The sequence below is a fragment of the Bubalus kerabau genome, chromosome 6 (assembly GCF_029407905.1).
Source record: "Bubalus kerabau isolate K-KA32 ecotype Philippines breed swamp buffalo chromosome 6, PCC_UOA_SB_1v2, whole genome shotgun sequence".
Lineage (NCBI taxonomy): Eukaryota > Metazoa > Chordata > Mammalia > Artiodactyla > Bovidae > Bubalus > Bubalus kerabau.
This window is the reverse complement of record NC_073629.1, coordinates 100194381-100217572: the sequence shown is the minus strand read 5'-3', so window position 1 is coordinate 100217572 and position 23192 is coordinate 100194381. Positions and strand designations below refer to the sequence as shown.

Below are 23192 nucleotides of genomic sequence, written 5' to 3'. Positions count from 1 at the left end.
TCTTGCCCTGCCCTTGTGTGCAGTCCAGTGGCAAGCCCCCTCCCACCCCACCCCACATCTATTTTCTCACTAGCACTGCGAGCCAAGTGCAGAGTGGACAGATCTCGGATTCACTTCTCTCTTTGCTTCCCCTGTCCACGCTCTGAAGGAGGGCTGAAGGACAAGCAAAACAGCCCAAAGGCAGCAATGGAGAGGCGCAGCAGGAGAGCTGGTGGCGTTATAGTTCACGGGGGACGCTCAGACATACTTATGACTCTAGCTAGAAAACCCCGTTAGTCGCAATTTATACTTGGTTTTCACCACAGCAGGGCTGAGGGAGCCGCTCGTGGAAGCAGCATACCTCTGAGCACTGCCACACATGCGATATAAGATTTTATGGCTTCGCACACAAAAAGATAGAGTACCTGGTCTATTCTGCATGGAATCCAATGGAAGAGGGTATGCCAGAAGGGACAGATGGTTAAGACTTTCCTTGGAAACAGAACTTGTTGAAGGAGAGTTGTTTTTGAAACTAGGAAGAAAAAAAATGTAGGAAGGCAGTGCAGTGAAAAAACATATTTAACTTCCCTGTTTACAGTGGGGGGTGGGTGGGGCAGGAAGTGGGATGGAGACGGGTCATCATCTGACCAAAGGGCTGAAAGCTCTTTACCTGGAGCCTGTCCATACACTCTCTTGGGACCTTAGTTTATTATGTGTGTAATCATTTGATAAAGGCTTCCTCAGGGTGCGAGGCTCCACGATCAAACTGGTCCTTGGCTCACCTCCTTTCCTTGGCCTAAGAACTCCTCTCAGCCATCAAAGCCCAGCTCAAAAGTCTCCCCTCTCTTATAATAAGTTAAGGTTTTCACAAATACTTTGGAAATCTATGCAAATAGATTACTGTACTGTACTGTGTTACTGTACAGAACTCAAATAGGGTCCTCCATCCACTGCTTCCAAATACCCTGCTAGCAGCTAATACTAGAGCACTGGTTCTATTTGGCCTTAAGCTCTCTCCAACGTCCTAAAGGCCAGGGCTGTCTTCACCTGCTCACCCCCTGTGTCTTCTAAGTAAATCATGGTGCAGTGTCAGATGCATACCAGGCATCAGAAAATGTGCACTGAAATAAAAATGATACGAGAGGACACACATCCTTGGGCTTAGGTGCAGGCCTGTCACCAGGCCCTCTAAGTACCAAGTGCACACACTGAAAGAAATACAGGGACACCTTTGCCCTGTAGGCAGCACAGAGAATTCATTCACTGAATTCCCTGAAACATTCCCTCTCAACAAAGCCCCCTGACTGAAAGGTCCTTAACTTTCTAGCAAGAAGCCTGTCTCTGCTATAGGATCAGCTGATGTGTCTGCTATTTCAGAGGGAGTGAGCACTTCCTTCACGTCTGAAGACAGACCTCAGCTAGCACTTCACTGCCTCCAGCCCTTGCTTTCCTCTTGCGCAAGGCTTAGGGGTCCCACTGCTCGTGTACCAGTGGAGGTGAAGCTCGAGAGGAAGCACACTGCTGACAGGAAACGCGTGTGGGCTTGGCGTTGGGAGACCTAATGACAGTTCAGTTCAGATATTACCAGATGTAGCACCAAGACCAAGTTACTTTGCCTCTTCAAAGTACCAGTTTCCTCATCTACAGATTAGGTTTAAAAATAATACCTGCCCTTTCCAGCAAGCTGTGAAGACCCAGTGTTTTGCATAATATAAAAGTGTTTCAAAAAACATGTGTATGCATAAGTCTGTATGCACATATACAGAGGAGAAAGACTAGACAGAAGTACATAAAAATATTAAACCATTACAATCAGAAAGAGTGTTGATTATGCACCAAGCACAGGTATTTTACATGCATTACCTCTAACTCTCACAATAATCGCCAAAGGTAAGTACTTCACCATATTTCAAGTGAGGAAACTGAGGCTCAGAGGTTAAATTATCTGTGCGTGTTAGTTGCTCGGTTGTGTCCGATTCTCTGCGACTTCATGAGCCTGCCAGGCTCCTCTGCCCATGGGATTCTCCAGACAAGAATACTGGAGTGGGTTGCCATTCTCTTCTCCAGGAGATCTTCTCAACCTAGGGTTTGAACCCAGCTCTCCTGCATTGTGGGCAGATTCTTTACCATCTGAGTCATTGAGGGAAGCTAAATTATCTACTGAATGCCAAACATCTAGTTAGTTGTTTAACTGGAATTCAAACTCAATGCTGCCTTTTCAAGTCCAGGTTATGTCTGGTCTATAGCAGTTTTCTCTGTGTGATGGGGTGATTTTTATTTTCTTTATATTTTTCAGTATTCTCCAAATGGTACCAATGATGTTTATTATTTTATTTAGTGCTATTACTGTTTCAGTCAAGTTTTTATTTTTCAACAAAATATACAATAATAGTCTCTAACGTACATTTGAATTTAGTCTGTACAGCTTTACAAATTATACATAGATTTCTTTCTATCAAAATTCAACATTAGGTGGAGAAAAAAACATTTCATGAATTCTGGTGCCTTGAATATATAATTTTTATAATTAGGAAAAACAACAAATACCATTTTAATTTTTATTTTTATAAATACTATTTTTTAAAAGGAAGAACTTTGTGGAAAAAAAAAAAAAAAAAAAACCTCTAAAATAATGCATTGAAAACTTGTGTCTGAGATACACCCTTTTAAGTCCTGGCTCTTCACACTGTGTGAGCTTTGGTAAATTGCTTAGCTTCTCTGAGGATCAGTTTCTTCATATACAAAACAAGGTCAGAGTAAGGCCCCCGGCTCTCTACATCAACAAGAATTTTGTGAGGATCAAATGAAAAACGAGAAGTGAAAGCACTGCTGACTTACTCATTCAACAAACACTATATTTATTGGGCATCTACTGCCTGTCCAGTGCTAGACACTGAGAACACAAGAGAAGACACAGTTTCCACCCTGATGGAATTTAAATCCACTGGAATTTAAAACCATTTCAATTCAGTGGGATAAGTACTATGACAGGGGAGCACCAGGTGCTGTGGAGCAAAAGACAGGCATTTAACTCAGTTTGGTCACTAGAGGAAGGGACAGCTAAGCTGACACCTGAAGGATGATGCTGAAGGAAGCAGCCAGGTGGGGGCTAGGGAGAGAGAGAGAGGAGGTACACAGCCTGCAGAAGAGGCCGTGTGGCCAGCTAGTGCCACAGCAAGTCATTCAGGCTGGCTGGAGTGCAGAGGACGTGGGGAAGTGGTGATAAGTTAGTTGAAGGGGTGAACAGATGCAGATCATATGCAGTCTCACCATCATAGTATCATCACCATCACCAGTTTATGTGTTTCTATGCCTCAGCTTAAGTTTATCTTGCTTTCTCCATTAAAATAAGAGGAGGGATGCATAGTCTCCTTTCTTTGTAAAACACATTATCAAGTGGAAGTGTAGTACGTGTTAAAGATATGATCCAACCACCAACCTAGTTCCTGCATGTGGAGAGGGCTCAGAGAACTCACAGAGCGCAAATGCGGTTGAGGGGGCTTATCCCGTAGGACTACAAGAGCCACAGATACTCCTGACATCCAAGTACCCATCCACTGTTCAGCCCACAAGCTGACCTTGAGGCCCAGCTTCTGACAGAACTATGTCATTTCTCCACGAAGTCTTAGGAGCCACACTGCCCCCAAAGGCACCAGATCTGTTCTCCACCTTTCGGTACAGCTTAGAGAGAACTAACCAGCACAAACGTCTGGTATGTGACACCAAAGATGATCATTCTTCTCCAAGAACAAGACTTTGCTAGCTAAGTCGGCTTGGCAAACTTAGTTCATGCTCCTCTCCCATCTACCCTAGAATTCTTGTTAAGGTCTATAATTAATTCACTTTCCAACCTGTGAGAGTAGTTCCCTTAGTCACTGGAGCTTTCTAGAGAATGAACAGTGGTGACAGTAAGCTGCTGAGGATAATTATTCATTCAGCTGTCTTCCCAGTCATCAGCTGGCTAAGGGCCCCCAAACAAATGGAGAACTAAGAAAATGAAAGGAAACTGAGGAAATGAAAGGAAGGGCGATGGACACTCCTAAGGAAGAGGCTGAGACTAAGGAATGTGGGCAGAGGATGAGGCAGGGAGGAGGAACTGGGGAGCCTGGCCTGGAACATTCACTTCTCTGAAGTAGTAGTAACAGCAGCAGTAGCAGCACACACACCACGCTGGCTTGACGCTTACCACACGCCAGGCAAAGTTCTGAGCATTTCACAAATACCACAGTTTACATAAACTGACTTACTCAATCGTTAGAACCCTATGAGGTAAGTATAATTATTATACACATTTTACAGATGAAAAACTGGGTACAAACAGATTAAGTAATCTGCCACAATTATACTGCTAGTAAGTGGCAGAGCTGGGATTTAAATCTAGAGAGTCTGGCTCAGAATTCAAGCTTTTAACTATTACAGTATATTTAAACATGAATGCTGAAAGGCAGAAGGGGACAGGCAGCCAGAGTTAGCCAGGTGCCAGACAAGAATGCTTTTATCTAGAAACCTTAGCATGGAGCCTCCCCTCCGATGTGCTGTGAGCTACTGATCCTCTCACCAGCTGAACAACATCACTTTTTCTTGTACTATGATGTCAGAAACATTGGGCGGCTCTAGCTTACATAAAACAAGGTCATGACTTACCACATTATCACTATTAATCTAAAATCCAATTACCCCAGAAGTTTCCTCTCCCTTGCTCTCACTGAGGCAGTTTTGTATTTTGTGTTTTGGCCTGTTACAGGATGAGTTACCAGCCAGTCCAACTACATTATTCCATGGCAGTTCTGATATCAGGACAAGGCTACTGTATTCTTCTGACTGATTAGTTGCTTGATTTGGTTTCTGGTGGTATCATTACTATGTAGGGGACAAGATCAAGGAAAGGGCACACTCAAATGGAAGTCAAATTTAACACATGATGGATGAAAGGAGCACCTTGTGAAATCAGCTTGTCCTGATCAAAGGACAGCCTGTGAATGTGATTCCAAGGGTCTACAGTATTTCACAGGTTTGCCCCAGAGTCCAGGGTGCAGCGAGGCTGGGCAGCATTATGCAGACTGCAGCCTACCACTCAACTACAGTGAGGCCCACTAAGGCGCCAGTGGGGTGATGATTCACAACAGGCCTCAACAGGGTGGGGATGATAAGATTCCCAGGGGCAAAAGGTCTAGTTTCAGGGCCATGTTCTTCCTCTGTTCTGACTCTGGGCTCATGTGTAGCCTTCGGAGCTGTCACTGCATCATCTGGTAAAATGAATGAGAACAGGAAAGGTGGAGGGGGTAAAGGGAATATGTACTTAAGAGATGGTAAACAGGAAAACAGAACTACCATATGACCATACCTGGGTATTTTTCTGAAGAAAATGAGAACATTAACCTGAAAAGATACCTGCTCCCTCATGCCCACAGCAGCATTATTGACAATAGCCAAGATATGGAAACAATCTAAGTATCCACTGATGGATAGGCAGATAAAAGAGTGTGAGATACACACACACATAAATATATACACACAATGGAACAGTATTAAGCCACAAAAAATGACATCTTTCAATCTGCAATGATACAGATGGTCCTTGTGGGTATTAGGCTAAGTGAAATAAGTCAGACAGAGAAAGACAAATACTATGTGATCAGTGAATGTAACTTATATGTGAAATCTTAAAAAAGAGAACAGATTGCTCATTGCTAGAGGTGGCAAGTAAAGGGTGGGTGACATTGGGGGTACAAGGAGTCAAAAGGTACAAAATTCTAGTTGTAAAATATATAAGTCATGAGATAGAATGTGCAGCATGGCAATTATAAGGGCTTCCCTGGTGGTTCAGTCGGTAAAGAGTCTGCCTGCAATGCTGAAGAGCCAAGTTCGATCCCTGGGTTGGGAAGATCCCCTGGAGAAGGAAATGGCAACCCATTCCAGTATTCTTGCCTGGAGAATTCCATGGACAGAGGAGCCTGGCAGGCTACAGTACATGGGGTCACAAAGAGTCAGACATGACTGAGCGACTAACAGACGTCTAACACAGGACAACTACACTTAATAATACTGTATGGTCTATTTGAAAGTTGCTAAGAGTAGGCATTTAAAATTCTCATCACACATAAACATTCTGTAACTGTGTACAGTGATAGATGTTAATGAGACTTACTGTGGCGGTTGTTTCACAAATATCAAATCATTATGTTGTACATCTGAAACTAATAAAATGTTGTATGTTGATTATGCCTCAGTTTAAAAAAAAATAGCAAGCAGCAGTAAAGGACTGGATTTGTGTGAGCAGGACAGTATAAAGAGCCGAAGTCAGCTCACCCAAACTTATTAATACAGCCCACAAGGCCCTTCAACATCTGGTGCCCATCTACTTTCCAGCCTCACCAACCTTTAGTCATTTATTCTTTCAAGGAAAAATGAAGAATGGCTAGTTCAGCTTGCAATTCACAAACAATCTCACAAGTGCTTTTCCTCAATACAAGTGCTGTGCTTTGATATAGAGCAGGAGTGCTTTGAACATTTTCACTGTGTCACATGGAATATTAAAAAGTTGTGTACTCAAGGAGATTCAGTACAATTAATGATTTCTATTGCCTCATCAAGGACAGATTTAAGTGAACATGGTATTAAAAAAAAAACAACTCTAAGTGTGTAGTGGTAAAGAATACAATGACTGCGAGTACAGTTCAGTGCCACTGCCAGGGTTTGTGCTAAGGCACCAGCAGTTTGCCTGTTGTTGCTCTGCAACAACAAACAGCATCTTGGCACTATTATGAAAACAGCTTTGACCTTGTAGATACCCTCAAAGGTTTCCAAGGCTCCCCAGGGTCTGCAGAGCACATTTGTGAACCACTGTTCTAGGCAATGGGGAGGGATTGGCCACCCCTGGAGCTGTGCTTTAGGGCAGGGGTCCCCAGGCTCCAGGCCTTCTGTTAGGTCAGTGGCAGCATTAGATTAGAAATGAAGTGCACAGCAGATGTGTAATGCACCTGAATCATCGCTAAACCACCCCCAACCCCCCGTCCACGGAAAAACTGTCTCCCAAGAAATCAGTCCCTGGTGCCCAAAAGGTTGGGGACCACTGCTTTAGGGCCATCAAACTGGCTGTGATGGCAGAACAAACTGTAGGCTGGAGGGGGACTGGAGGGCAGAGTGCGGCTGTGGCAACCCAGAGGAAAGCAGGGAAGGAGTGTAGCTGAGGTGGGTACAGAAAGGAAGAAAAAGAGGTGAGGGGTGTTATGGGGAGAGGGAATGAAGCCACAGAGGCAAAGCTGGTCCTGATCCTGCCCAGTGACTGGAGATGGAGGAGGAGTCAAAGACCACTACCCTCCTCAAAGGAAGGCATGGGGCCTAATTTCTCTCCGTCCCCACTGCCTTGTATGGAATCAGGCACAGAGGGTTACCTCAATATATGTAACCTAATCAAAGTCAGGTAATGTAAGAACAGCAGTACCATCAAAGAAGGGGAGAATCCACCAAGGGCAGCTCGTTGGGGATGGGAAGCAAGGGAAGTCTGTGTCCCTGGCAAGCTTCAGCCAAAGGAGGGTGACATAGCAGCAAAGTAGGAAAACTCACAGGTCAGGCTAAAGCCAGTCTCACCTAGCCCACAGCTAAACCAATCAGCAAATGAGGCACTGTTATAACTGTGAGGCATAATGAGACCTCAGGTCAGCATGTCATACAGAAGCCTTCAAAAAGTCCTCAGATACGTTAAAAAAAGTCCTCAGATATTTTAAAATAGGGTTATTTTAAAAACCTGAAAAGATACATTTCAAGACATTATTAACAGCAGTTACTTGGGGAGAATGAAATTAAGTGGGTTCAGAATTTTATTTTTTATAGTTCTGTCGTATTTGATTTCGTTTTGTTATGATACAGTGGTTTTACCTTTAGGGAATAAATGTTTTATTTACTGCATGGTTTTCCTTATGACCCTCTCTGCCATTTTCTTCTTGTGCTTCTCCCTGCTTAGTAACTGTCTTAGGCGTGCCAAGGAGCCCAGCTAATCCCAGTTGCCCAACCGAACACTGAAGTCTCTGACTTACTGCTTCCTCTGGCAATATCAGATACAGATCTACACTGCTTATGGAAAAGTTCGCTTTATGCCACTTTGCTTTTATGAAAGACCTTTGTTAGTATGTATACATTTTCAAGAAATACTAAGAGGGTTTTCCTTTTTATGAGAAAGGATGAAAAGTGAAAATGGAGTTCAGCACATCTTGAATGTTATAGTGGCAGCATGCACCGTGAGCAGTGAGAGTGGCACCACTGAATTCCTTCCCTAGGAACGACACTCAGCATCTAGCTGATGGAGCTTGGAACTCTCTCTGTGAGCATCTTTGCTTGATCTCCATTTATTTTGTGCATCCATTAGGAAGATGTGGCCTAACATAATTGCTTTACACCATTTCGGCTTAAGAAAGGTTTCACCAGAAGGTTCTACTTTCAGATAGACGGGAAATCTGTAATTTCAACCTGACGCAATCTAAAGCGTTAAGTAGGGACTTCCCTGGAGGCCCAGTGGTTAAGACTGAGTTTCCAATGCAAGGGATACAGGTTCAATCATTGGTTGGGGAACTAAGATCCAATGAACCATCTGGTGTGGCCAAAAGGTAACAAACTTTTTTCTAAAGTTATGTAAAATGGGCATCCAATCTTACCTATAGGTCAGCCCAACTCTGTGAAGCGAATCCTCTGTAAACTTGAAACTTCAAATGCAATAATGCTTCTGTCAGGGGCTGCTGTTTTCCAGCTACAGGAAAGGTTTCAATGGCCTCTGTGCACAGCAGACATTATTCAGTTCTCCATCAGCCTCTGCTTCATCACATCTGGCATGAAAATCTTCAGAAAGCAGAAACGGAAAGGATGTAAAAATACTGACTTAATGACCAGAGAAGATAAAGATCAACCTGTATTCCCTAAATCTGTGTTATACCAGTAAGTAGGTAATCACAAGGCAATCAGATTTCCCCAGTCTTTAAAATCAGGCATTGGAGCATTTAAAATGCTGACACAAAGCTTTGACTTAACAAATGTCTGGTTTAAGTTTTCAAATTATGCTTCCACTGTGGCATTCCAGACCCAGAAAGAAGTAATTGGACCCAGATAACAGATATGGACACGTCTGTTCCCTGAAGAGCCTCGCGCAGAAGGTAAAGGCTGTCACTGCTCTGTTGTCCACTTATTTAGAGATGAATGAACTCTGGGTCCATCTCCCAGTGGTCAGGTCTAAGACTCACAGTGGGAAGGCAAGAGTCAGAAAGGAAAAGTAGATGCTGAGAACAGCAGGTGGCACGAACAGGAACAAGGTTTTCTGCCAATTGCCTAACTATTGCTGATTTTCCATCTGATGACTTCATTTTCCAAATGTCCACTGCTATTTTTAATCTCATGGTTCCACTTATCAGCTGCCAAGGTTGATTTGTCAATTTCTCTATGCAATGAGTATGTACTTCCCCTTTTCCCAACAGAAAAGCTCTGAAAATGTAGTTTAAATCCAAATTCTAGGCCCTCGTGCTAACATTTCTAAAGTGTTTTCCTAACTGGAAGCCGGATGTGTTTCATCATTACCTCAAATCACATGTCCCAAACTGGACTTGTCCCTAACCCCCAGCTACCACCTCCTTCCTCCTTTCCCTTTTTCTCTATCACATTATCACCCTGCCAGTCACTCAGCCACAGAACCTTTAAATCATTTCTAATGTTGCTTTCTCTTCCAGCCTCATAAGCTCCAACTATTACTACGGTCAGGCTCTCCTTCAGCCTGGTATGTAGTTCCTTGAAAAATAACACCCATTCATCCTTCCAGGCCCATTATAAATTACTGAGAGCAGTCCCACAAATTACAGGAATAGTCCCTGACTTTTTTTCTACTTCATCCAACATTGAATTGAAAGCACATCTACTATTGTAATACTTAGAGTTGGCTCCCCTAATGCACACGTGGCTCTCCCATGAGGCTGTAAGCTCCTCAAAGGCAAGGACGTATCTTTTTCATCTTTGTATTTCCAGCATCTAATGTAGTATCTGGCACAAAAAGGGGCTCCAGTTAATATCTGAATGAATTATTTCATCCATAAAATATTTCTTTATTGTTCAGAAGAGAACATTAACACACAGAATAATCCTTCCTATTGTGCATTTTATTCCCAAACAAATCTCTGTGGCCCAAGGAAACTATTTCCAAGGTCCACGAAAGCTCAGGTTATGTTCCCTCTCCCTGTGGCCACAATGCTTCCAGGGACAACCGTGAACACCCTTGACTTTTAACCCTTTGCTTTCAGTCTTGCCATAGGTTTGAATCTCTTGGCCCCTTCTTGTTGCCTATAGTAGGGGTTGGCAATTGTTCTCTGTAAAGGGCCAGAGTCAGTATTTTATACTTTGTGTGTCACATGGCCTTTGTCACAACAACTACTCAATTTTGCCTTTGCAGAGCAAAAGCAGCCAGAGATGATATGAAAATGAGTGAGTGCGGCTATATTTCAGTAAGACTTTATTTATGGATGCTGAAGTTTTAATTTTATATGATTTTTGTGTCACAAAATCTTAATTTTCTCTTGAACTTTCCCCCAGCCATTTAAAAATGTAAATGGCTTGCAGTCCAGACAAAAACAAGTGGTGAGCCAGATATGGACTGTAGGCCATAGTTTGCCAATCCAGGTTTCCTTTCCTCACCAACTCCATCCTTCTACACACACACACACACACACACACATTTCTGTTCATTTCCACCTCTAGTAGAACTAAGTAAAAACAGTCTTCACAATTCCTTTATGGACTTTCATGTTACTCTGTTTGGAGCCACTCCAGGGCTGGGGAGAGAGAAAGTGAGTGGGCTTTTGAGTCATTAAGGCTTAGATTCAGAATCTAGCCTTATCGTGTAATAATGAGGTAACCCTGGACATAATATTTAACCTCTCTTGTGTTTCACTGTCATCATCTATCAAAAGGGAGCAATAACATCTACGTGACAGGGATTTTGTGAGAATGAGCTAATCTGTATCAAGTTCATGGCACAATGCCTGGCTTATAGTATGCACTCAATAAATAGTAATTGTTATTCTAGCTTGGGATATAGCTTCCTCAAATCAGCTGTGACTCTGGAAAGCAATCCAGCCACTTTGTAAACCACAACTGGGCAGCAGAGAGAACAAACTGAGAGCAGAGTACAAAGGCAGAGACAGAATTTGGAGGTTTTCAGACACGTGACCCAGGATTCTGAGTGCCTGGTTGGCCCCGATTCCTCCTGACACCATTCCAAATTCCAGTGGGCCTCTTTTCCTCCTCAGAAATAACTTCTGACTCTCACACTACCTGAATCTTCCTAGCATTCCATATGAAATATCCAGAAGAGCCCTGGAACCCTCTCCTCATTCCCACACCTCTTCCTGGTGGGAAGGGTGGGAAAGGGTGAAATGTGACCGGGCCAAATCTCACAGACTGGTCTGCCACCGGATCTTACACAGGTCAAGCACCCAAGTCTCTCTCAATTATTCACGAATTTTCTGCTGTACAGGGAATGAATTTTTTTCAGAGTTCAAAAACTCTATAGAAGCTTTAGAGAAAAAAAACCAAGTACACAAATAAGACATTTCCCCCCATAAAACATCAGTCGGGGTGCAGATAAGACAGATACAGCTTGCAGTATCTTTGTCCTTGATCCGAAAAGCCAGATTTCAGCCTGGCACTTTCCTGTTCCGACACTTCTAATGGGTATCTACTGCCTCTGGAATGACCAAGCTCCCATGCTGTCACTCAGGGCCTCCACAATCTTGCCCTAGCCCACCCCTCCGGCATTATATCTTACCACTCATCTACAGAAGTCCTCACCTATAGCCCAGGCAAAATGGATAGTTTCTACCTAACTTCACTGAACAGTTTCCAACTTCCCACACTTGTGCATAACTCAGTCACAGTACCTGTAGCATTTTATTGCACATCTCCCCCTAGACTGTGAGCTAGCTGCAGGGCAGACTGTCTGATTCACCTCTGGGTCCCCTACCCCTAGCACAGTGCCTGACATGGGGCAAACATTCAATAAATGTTAATGAATGAATGAAAACATCTGAAGTTATTCTGCCCTTAAACTGCTTTAGTTGGACTCCTATTAGCAGACTAAGCACAGTCTGGGTTATTGTTGAGAAGGAGAAAGACCTAAGAGAAAGAAAAGCATGACCAATGTGATCCAAGCAACAGAAAATATGTTTTAATACTGAACTAAAAGAAAACATGGCTGTTTAGCCTCCAGAAGAGAAGATGAGGCCCAATTTGATTCTGGTTTTAAGTCTACAAAAGGTTCTCATGAGAAAATCTTGATCTCATCCTCCCTTATAATCAAAGGGAACTTTTCCATATTCATGGAAAGTGGAAAAAGAAAAAAACAGCTTAAGTTCAGGCTAGAGGGGCTTAAATTGGAGAGAAAGAAGAACCAAATCAGGCAGCACTTTTCAAAAGACACTGTTACTGTACTTTTTGGCAAGTGAATTGAAGGGGTTTGGCTGAGTACTGTTTTTCTGGGCTATGCTACGCAATTTGTGGGATTTTAGTAATCTGACCAGGGATTGAACCCTGGTCCTCAGCAGTGAGAACACAGAGTCTTCTGGACTGCCAGGGAATTCCTGGTAGGCACTTTTGTTAAAGGCTGTGCAAAAGGAAATAAACATGCAGCTCTGTTCCTATTTGCTGTGGAGACCAGGTGGGTGAAACAAAAGTTAGGTAAGACTTTTCTAATGAGTCACTGACTCTTTTTTTTTAGCCACTGACTTTTAATTGACCCTTTTCCTACTGGCACTTTTTGTCCTATCATCCTTTGCAGTCCTGTGATGGAACAATCTAGTACAGGCATACCTCAGAGATATTGCATGTTTGGTTCCAGATCACTACAATAAATCAAATCACATAAATTCTTTGGCTTTTTGGTGCATGAAAAAGTTATATCTATACTATATGGTAGTCTATTTAGTATGCAATAGCATTATGTCTTAAAAAAAACAATGTACATACCTTAATTAAAATTAATCATTACATTAAATCAATTTAATATTAAAATTAATTAAAAATAATAAAATACACTTATTGCTAAAAAATGTTAACCATCATCTGACAATACATAGTTGCCACAAACCTTTAATATGTAAGAAATACAATATTTTCAAAGTGCAATAAAATGAGGTATGACTATGTTTCAAATTTTCTTGATGGGACAATGGAAAGAAAGAGAAGGCAATGATATCAGAGTAAGACAGTAGGGAAATGGTCATAAAAATATACCTTCTATAAAACCAATACCTAATTGGATATCAATAATAATTATCAATAGTATTACTATTGGGACTTTCCTGGTGGTCCAATGGCTAAGACTCCATGCTCCCAATGCACGGGGTCCTGGTTCCATTCCTGGTCAGGGAAGTAGATCCTGCATGCCACAACTAAAGAGCTCGTGTGCTAAAACAAAATGTTCCCATTCTCCAACTTTCTTTACCTCCTTTCTGAAGACAGAATAAAGAGCCCCAGTCTCGGCATTTGAAGTCTTGCAGTATAGTGAAAAGAACACAGGTCTCTGAATCCAACACTAACAGGTTTGAACCAAGCTCTGTCACTTATGAGCTACCTGACTTTGGGCAAATCACTCTAATCTTTCTGAGGTCCAGTTTCTTCATCTTTAAATTGGGGTTAAATATCCCCATGTTATATAGGATTCTGAGGATTAAATAAATTATTGTGTGTAATACATCTAATATACTCAGCCACAAAGCAGAGTAGAGACTAGATAAACGTCAGTGTTCTTCTCTTCACACCTCTATACATTATGGCCACAATTCATCATTTCAGTTTATTTCCCTTTCTCACCAAATCCATTCCTCTCCCTCTACCTCACCCCCACCTCTAGACCACTGCCCGGGCTGTTCCTTCTCACTGGAATGAACTTCCTTCAAGGCCTAGCATAAATTTTCCAACCTTCAGGAATCCTTGCTGAACCCCCTTTGGTCATGTTGGGATTGATTTCTCCTACTTTGTTTACATTCTTTATTAGATTTACTAGAGTCAACCTGATTTCAGTTATTTATGTACTTATCAGTCTTGCCAACTACACTGGAGGGAGAAGGCTCTGAAAAGACAATTACTTATAGGAGAGCAGGAAATGTGTTGCTCTCTTCTGTGTATATTTCTCAATACCAGGGTCCTGTATGTAGAAAGAGCTCAATATGTGTTTTTTTTTTTTTTTTTTTAATTTTATTTTATGTTAAAATTTTACATAATTGTATTAGTTTTGCCAAATATCAAAATGTTTTTAAATTGAATCTTGCCACCATGGTTTTTCCAGTAGTCATGTATGGATGTAAGAGCTGGACTACAGAGAAAGCTGAGCGCCGAAGAATTGATGCTTTTGAACTGTGGTATTGGAGAAGACTCTTGAGAGTCCCTTGGACTGCAAGGAGATCCAACCAGTCCATCCTAAAGGAGATCAGTCCTGGGTGTTCATTGGAAGGACTGATGCTGAAGCTGAACTCTAATACTTTGGTCATCTAATGCGAAGAATTGACTCGTTTGAGAAGACCCTGATGCTGGGAAAAACTGAAGGCAGAAAGAGAAGGGGACAACAGAGGATGAGATGGTTGGATGACATCACCGACTCAATGGACATGAGTTTGAGTAAACTCCGGGAGTCGGTGATGGGACAGGGAGGCCTGGCATGCTGCAGTCCATGGGGTTGCAAAGAGTCGGACATGACTGAGCGACTGAACTGAACTGAATCACTGACTGAGAAACTCTACAGAAAGCTCCTGGACTGAATTTCTAAAATTCTGCTTTCACTGCCTGACTTGTTTAACACACAATTTTTAAAGTATAGTGATATTCCTAAACTAAGAGCCACCAAAACTCATGCAGTTTGCTTCATTCTATCACCCACTCTTTCAACACACTCTGGACTTGTCTAAAGACATTTCTTCAGGATATAGGAAGACATGGCTGGGAGGACATCACTCCCTCATGGAGGTAGGTGACCCTGAAGAACTGTTCTACCCCACCGGTTAGAACGACAGCCACTGAAACCATATTAAAAAGCAAACAGTATTCCAGGCCAGAATACTGGAGTGGGTAGCCTTTCCCTTCTCCAGGGGATCTTCTCAACCCAGGGATTGAACCCAGGTCTCCCACATTGTGGGCAGATTCTTTACCAGCTGAGCCACAAGGGAAGCCCAAGAATACTGGAGTGGGTAGCCTATGCCTTCTCCAGCGGATCTTCCTGCTCCAGGAATCGAACCAGGGTCTCCTCCATTGTAGGCAGATTCTTTACCAATTGAGCTATCAGGGAAGCCCATAAAGCAAACATGTAGAACCCAAAAGTAGATCTGGATGATTTCTAGCTGCCTCTGTTTCCAAGTCTATAGAATACATAGTTTTGACATGTCACATGTAAAGCACTTAAAACAGTATATGCCACATAATAAGTACTCAATAAATGTTCAATATTTTCTTATAAAGTAGCAGACTGGAAGAAAACAGAGTCAGAATCTTTCACTTTTCATATTATCTCTACCACTGACTCATGTCTTGTCCAGTCTTGTCCCTTCCCCTGTCTGGGCCTCTTCCCATCTGTAAAATCGAAGAAGAACCAGATGTTGCCCAAGCTCCCTATACCTTCAATGAGGTATATTTCTCTACAATCACCAAAGAGCCTTCCTGTTACAGATGGTGAAGCTGCTGGCAAGGAAAAATGGTAGCTGCTGGTTCCCAGAGGAGAGGGGCCATGGCAAGGTCAGAACAATTGATTGTTAAACCACCTGTGCACCTTCCCCTGTGTGAACTATAACACATTCAGTGCAGGTTCCTGAACAGAACATCACCTCCTTGCCAACAGAATTCACAGCAAAGGCAAGGCAAGAGGCTGAAAACAACAGTAGCAATGACGGATTCTGCCTTGTGCAGGATTCCTGCACTTTCTTACCTTTGATGCCTATAATTAGGGCACCATCAATCTAAACTAGGACTCTCCTTAGGCACAAAAAGAAGGAAGAACACAAAGGCCCACTCTGAACCTGAAAGCTCATAAAACAAAGACCAAAGCGAATATATAAAAATGTCACTGAGTCATCTGACTGCACACACTGCAGAGGCCTACTATGTGCCAGGCAGAGGAGGGATGAAACAGACATGGTCCCTTTCCACCAATGTACTCAGAGCACATCCTGGGGGACTTATCCCAAGGTATACTGTAATCAGAGCTATATTCAAGGTGTAGTTTCTGCTACAGAAGATGGGAAGGGGGCAACTAATCCAGTAGTGGGAATCAGAGAAGCTTCAATGACAGGTTACAGGAGACACAGGCCTTGAAAGATGAAGGTGGGGACTCTAGGAAGAGTGAATAAAGGAACATGCAAAGGAGTACTTGAGGGAAATTTAAAAGAAAAAAGTTTATTTTGCCTGGGCCATAGGGTGCAGGTTTGAGAGAACAAAGAGAAACAGGGCAGGAGAGTGATTTGGGAACAGATTATGGAGGGGCTTTTCCATGAGGCCAAGGAGTCCAAACTCCATAAGGCAGGCAACAATGCCAACCAAGGTTTCTGAGCAGAGATATGTTGAGAACATTTCTCAGGAAGATCACATGGGCACCCATGAAAAGGAAAAAGGAACCAAGTTACTAAATTACTATGGGATCTTCGTAAGTTTGTGCCAGAACCCAACAGCTCCTGTTCACAGAACTTACTTCTCAGGTTCAGCTTCATGCAATCCAAGTTTAAGAGGTGCTCCCTTGCTAAGCCCTATAACCATCAAAATCTGCTAGCATAATAGGCCTCCCAAAGTCAAGAACTCAAGTAGCACTATGGATCACAGAAAAGGAAGAGCCGATGTGGGAGAAGTTGGGGAGAGATCACCAAAGTCTCCAGCTGCCCCAGCTCCACATTAAAAAACAAAACGAAACACCAACCCTCTTTACATTACTTCCAGCCAAGCCTTCTTTACAGGGGCTGAAGCTAAGGATAGTGAGGCTGAAAGCACTTGGGTCAATGGCTGAAGATCCAGTGAAATAACAGACATGAATTGTCCAGCACAGTGCTGGGCATATGAGGACTGGTCAAAAAGCACTGACCCAACCTGTAAAGTCGGCTCCACCTGTAAACCCCACTGAGGCTTCAAAACCTAGGTCACCTTAACTCTTCCCCCAAGGCCTTTCTAACGTCCAAAACGACCTAATTCCTAGAAACCACACTCATTTCACGTACCAAATATTCAGCACCCAATTCATGACAGGTGCCACATTAGGGGACTGCAACTCGCCTTCACAATGACCCTCCTGTTCCTTTTTAATAGAAGAGAAGCTAAAGCTCTGGGTGGGAAAACAACTTGCACAGCTACCAAGTGGCAGATACAGTCTGTCTCCTTAGGGAGTTAGTTTCCAGGCTACCTGTCAGATGGTCAATGGCAGATCAAAGGCCAGCGTGGTGAAGGCACACAGCTAGTTAGGTGGCAGAGGTGAGATCTGAACCCAGGACTGCCTGACCCAAACTCGAGCATTTCCAACATTTCAATCCTGTCACCCACGCTGGCCTCTGATCTGCCACTGACCATCTGACAAGGTAGCCTGGAAACTCCCTAAGGAGACATTGTATCTCACACTATTCTCTCTCCTCACAGGACAGCGACCCACACACGTCAGGAACTTTTAAGTGAAAACAGTTCACTTTAAAATAATGGAGTACACAGATAATGAAACATTCCTCACATGAAAAACTATTCATGACTTTGGACTGCCTGAGCCTCGGGCCCAGCCATACAGCCTGATACGTACCGAGTCTCAAACCCGCCCCTGGCTAAACTCCGACGTCGGACACCTGTCACAAGCCAAGCCCCGAACCCAGGCGCCGGCTGAGCCTGGATTGGAGACACACGATGCGCCCAGAGCTCGTTCCGGACGGAGCCTCAAGGAGAGTCTTAATGAAGCTGCTCCTTCAGCTGTCCGCCCCCGCCTGCCCAGCCGGCCGGCAACAGAAGAGAATCTGGTCGTGACCTCGGGCCGTTCCGAAAGCCTTGACAGCTCCTTCCCAGGAACAGGACTCATTCACGGGCCGCCCCTCCCTCCCCCGTGGGCACCCCATTTTACTCGCAGAGATATCTCGCTGTCTGGGCTTTACCTCAGCTGACTCTTGGCGGAATAGGTCACTCGCACTCCACATACAAAACGCTCCCCCGAGAACGCGGAAGCGGCAGTACTAGCCCCGAGGGGCGGGCCCGACCCAAGACAGGCGTGAGGGGCGGAGCTGCGCCTGCGCCCTGTTGGCTACGCGCTGGAAAGGGTGGGGACGTACTAAGTAAACTGCGCAGGCGTGCTGGAAGAGGGGCGGGGCGATTGCTGGGGTAGGGGGCGGGGCTTGGCGTTTTCGGACGCTACCTTTTCGGACTGGAGGTCAGGAGTCCTGGGAAGCGCCTGGAAGCAGGAGGCCGGGCAAGGAGCAGGTATAATTATATTTACCGAGCGCTTCTGCATGCTCGGAAGGAAAGTTATGACCAACCTAGATAGCATATTCAAAAGCAGAGACATTACTTTACCAACAAAAGTTCGTCTAGTCAAGGCTATGGTTTTTCCTGTGGTCATGTATGGATGTGAGAGTTGGACTGTGAAGAAGGCTGAGCGCCGAAGAATTGATGCTTTTGAACTGTGGTGTTGGAGAAGACTCTTGACAGTCCCTTGGACTGCAAGGAGATCCAACCAATCCATTCTAAAGGAGATCAGCCCTGGGATTTCTTTGGAAGGAATGATGCTAAAGCTGAAACTCCAGTACTTTGGCTACCTCATGAGAAGAGTTGACTCATTGGAAAAGACTCTGATGCTGGGAGGGATTGGGGGCAAGAGGAGAAGGGGACGACAGAGGATTAGATGGCTGGATGGCATCACTGACTTGATGGACATGAGTCTGAGTGAACTCCGGGAGTTGGTGATGGACAGGGAGGCCTGGCGTGCTGTGATTCATGGGGTCGCAAAGAGTCGGACACGACTGAGCGACTAATCTGATCTGATCTGCATGTTTGGGAGGAATATTTTGAATGCTGCCAGTCTTTTTAAAAACGAGAACAAGTTCTGTAAAATTTTTTAGAAGGTTTGGGTGCTTGGAAATTTCTTAAAGAGATGAGAATACCAGAGCACCCTACCTGCCTCCTGAGAAATCTGTATGTAAGTCAAGAAGCAGCAGGTATAACGGGGACAGACATGGAGCAACAGGCTGGTTCCAAATTGTGAAAGGAGTACGTCATGGCTGTATATTGTCACGCTGCTTATTTAACTTATGTGCAGAGTACATCATGCGAAATGCTGGGCTGGATGAAGCACAGGCTGGAATCAAGGTTGCTGGGAAAAATATCAATAACCTGAGATATGCAGATGACACCACCCTTATAGCAGAAAGCCAAGAGGAACTAAAGAGCCTCTTGAAGAAAGTGAAAGAGGAGAGTGAAAAAGCTGGCTTAAAACTCAACATTCAAAAAAAAAAAAAAATGGCATCCAGTCCCCTCATTTAATGGCAAATGGATGGGGAAATGATGGAAACAGTGACAGACTTTATTTTCTTTGGCTCCAAAATCACTGCAGATGGTGACTGCAGCCATGAAATTAAAAGGTGCTTGCTCCTTGGAAGAAAAGCTATGAACAATCTAGACAGCCTATTAAAAAGCAGAGACATTATTTTGCCAACAAAGGTTTGTCTAGTCAAAGCTATCTTTTTTCCAGTAGTCATGTATGGATGTGCGAGTTGGACCATAAAGAAAGCTGAGAGCTGAAGAATTGATGCTTTTGAACTGTGGTGTTGGAGAAGACTCTTGAGAGTGTCTTGGACTGCAGGGAGAGCAAACCAGTCCATCCTAAAGGAAATCAATCCTGAATATTCATTGGAAAGACTGATGTTGAAGCTGAAGCTCCAGTACTTTGGGCACCTGATGTGAAGAACTGACTCATTGGAAAAGACCCCAATGCTGGAAAAGATTGAAGGCAGGAAGAGAAGGAGACGACAGAGGATGAGACTGTTGGATGGCATCACTGACTCAATGGACATGAGTTTGAGCAAGCTCTGAGAGTTGGTGGACAGGGAAGCCTGGCATGCTGCAGTCCATGGGGTTGCAAAGAGTTGGACAGGACTGAGCAACTGAACTGAACTGAACTGAATGTCTCAATAGCCAGATGATCCTGAGTCACTCAGGCTTAGGTTCCAACCGAGGTTCTCAAAATTGCTATGTGCCCCACATGGCACCCAAGTTCAGTTAAACAGAGATGAGGGCTCTAGGGGCTCAGAGGAGGAAAGTCTTAAGGAAGGTCTCCCCACATCAGATGGAGTTCCAGCCATGCCTGTGGGGGCTCCCTTCACCATACACTCCACACAGCTCCTGGGGGTGGGGCAGTGGGAGTACCAGCAGGAAACAACCTCCAAGAGGCTGCAGTGTTCATGAGGGCCAAGGATGCTGGGGGATCCTTTACACAGCAGGTGAATGCTCTGCTCCAGGGTGGGGCAAATGGCTTGCTTCCCTATTCCCTGCTGCAAATATTTTTATGGCTCCTGAGCCAACAGGAAAACAAAGCCTTCTGCAGCCTGGCTGCTGTTCTACATTCAGTACACTGCCTCTGCCCAGATCCTCTCTTGCCAAGTTTTGCCCTATGGGGGCCTCTTTTGTGTAGCTGAGGCCCCAGCTCTCTCTTTTATCTTCTCTCTGTCTTGTCTTCTCCAAGCATCCCTCTCTGAATTTCTCAAAGTAGTTTTGTGAGGGCTTTCTGATGTATTCAGACATTCTCATGTAAGGTACAGGTCTTGGCCACACAGTTCTGAGATAAATATACCATTATATGGTGTATTCCAGAACAACCATGATCCCAGAGCCTGAAGTTTCTGAGTCTAGTAATTGAGGGAGTAGTGAGTGACCTGTCATAGGAGGTGTGCAAGCAAAGCCACCTTTTAGAATGCTGGACTGGGGCCTCCTCTGGTAAGCCAGAAGAAGGGGCTGCCTTCGACACTCACAGCAGTGGTGGAGGGCCTTAGACACCTACAGCAATGAAAGGAGGGACACTGGGCATCAGGAAGGCAGCCAGGCAACAAATGATTCAACAAGCTATTACATGTCAAGCATTTAGAGTTCTACCTAACACAGGGTGCGTGTTCAGTCGCTCAGTCGTGTCTGACTCTTTGCAACCCCATGGACTGTAGCCCACCAGGCTCCTCTGCCTGTGGGGTTTCCCAGGCAAGAATACTGGAGTGGGTTGCCATTCTCTTCTCCAGGGGAATCTTCCTGACCCAGGGATGGGACCCATGTCTCCTGAGTCTCCTGCATTGGCAGGTGGACTCTTTACCACTGAGCCACCTGGGAATCCCATACCTAACACATAGTATTTGTTATTATTGTGAATGATCCACAAACTGAGTAACCAGGAGTTTAGAAATCAGTTAAGTCCCTTACTCCCACAGCTGATCATGAAGGAGATGGGGAAACTGGGGTTCAGAGGAGAAAGGAATGTGCCAGAGTATCTTGGGGGCTGGGTGGGGACTCGAACCCAGGTCTATGCCTCCTAGGAGAGCCACTGCATAAAGCCAGGCTGTCTCCTTCTCAGGGAGAAAAAAGAGCTCTAGGTGGGTCTTTGCTGACTGTTTAAGAACCAAGCTGTTTTTCAACTCTTATTTAGGCAATTGGGGTAAGGGGCTGTGGAATGATAGCAGGACCTGAGCTAAGAGCTTCAGGTGTCCCTGGGGAATAAACTCAGGAGTCAGTCCATGTCTTGTCACCCCCACTTGGAGCTCTAACCAGCACCCAACAAACAGCCTTAAGAAGGCCTTCTTCTGCTCTAATTAGGGTTAGGGCTGTATTTCTGTCCTGTCCCTTAACTCATTAGCTCCAATAAACTACCCAGATTAATAGGATGGGTGAGAGTGGCCAGTGCCAAGTGCCCTGAGCTGAAACAATGACTCTCCAAAGAGACTGAGTTCCCCAAAGGTAAGGCCCAGCCCTCCCCACTCTAAGATTCCTAGCCTAGCCCAGGAATTCTAGGTCGTGAATTCTCAGAGCCCTGGGAAAACCTCAGTGTCTCCACCCTGGGGAGCTGGGCCAGATGTAACCACACCAGCCAGCCCTTCACAAGGCCCAGGATCTCAGGACACAAAGCCCTCCCTACCCCATTCTGGCCCAGTTCCTTTCACAGCCTGCCCAGGAGCCATGTGGCATGCAGACCACAGCTTCCCACCAGGCCCTTTAGTTTGCCTCCTTTATTTTACCAAAAATAACTAAGATAAATTTTCCCTCTGTTTCACAAAAAGTAGATTGCCCCCATTCCACTCCCCCCCACCACCACCACTTTCATAATCAGCACTGGCAGTAGCCTAGGCTCAAACTCCCAATACACAATCCTCTTTGGGAGACTCTTTGACTTCCCCCCAGACCCCCAGCCCCACGCCAGAATTTCTGGCGAAGCTGCTGAGCCAGTGTTTCCCTTGGGAATTTCTCTGGAGGCAGCTGTCCCAGGTCCAGCTGGCTGGCCCCAGGAGCCCCATCTGCTTCCCCAGAGATCTGGCAGCTGCAGGGCCATGGAGAGGGGCATGATTTTGGAGGCTTGGCTCAGCAGACAACCCCAGCAGACCACAGGGGTGGTGGGGTACTCTGGCATCAGGCTAGAAATCCTTGCTCAAAGCAAAAAACAGCTGTGTTCTGGAGAGAGCTGTCAAACACTCCTTTGGAGTGCCTCTCATCTCCCTGTGTGACAATCCACAGGCCTGGGGTGAAAGTCAGAACCCCTGGTTTCTACTCCAGCTCCACAAAAGCTTTGCTGGGAGGCCTTGGACAATTTCTCCCACCTCTCTTCTGGCTTCAGTTTCCTCCTGTGTCCACGGATGTTTCTGTAGGTGAGACTGGATGATCCTCGGATTCCTTCTGGTTCTCCATCCTGGCCCCCCAGCCCACCATCTCCAGGACAGGAGGGCCCTGTCCCTGTCTCAGTTTTCTTACTTGTGGGTCTGGGTGCAGGGCTGGGCATGGAGGTGCTGAGTAATAAGTGCTGAATGACCATGCCAGTTTCTCTGTGGATAGCTATGCTCTGAGATCTAACCAGCTGGAATGTCTCAGATGGTTGGGAAGGTACTTGCAGGTACTTGCAGGATGGGGGCTCTCCAAGCCTGGAAGAGTCTGTTCACAGCTATGTGGTCCTCAATATCCCAGATGGGAGATAAGGCTCTGGAGTTTCCCAGCTCAAGTTCATC

General features: G+C 44.8%; 1 protein-coding gene across 5 annotated transcripts in view; it reads right to left on the bottom strand.

Annotated features, from left to right (window-relative positions):
• Window positions 1-18261, bottom strand: part of MKNK1 (MAPK interacting serine/threonine kinase 1) — a 43870-nt gene extending 25609 nt beyond the window's left edge. For 3 of the 5 annotated variants that reach the window (XM_055585983.1, XM_055585986.1, XM_055585987.1), the window contains exons 1-2: window positions 18105-18261; window positions 8631-8811 (exon numbers count right to left, since the gene is read on the bottom strand). Coding sequence is in view for 1 of the 5 variants with exons in the window: in XM_055585985.1 (XP_055441960.1) it covers window positions 405-420 (16 nt within the window). In the remaining 4 variants the exon portion in view is untranslated. Of the gene's footprint in view, window positions 1-404; window positions 512-8630; window positions 8812-18104 lie in introns of those variants that run through there. The other 2 variants (XM_055585985.1, XM_055585984.1) reach the window with 2 other exon arrangements.
• Between the last annotated feature and the right edge of the window lie 4931 nt (window positions 18262-23192).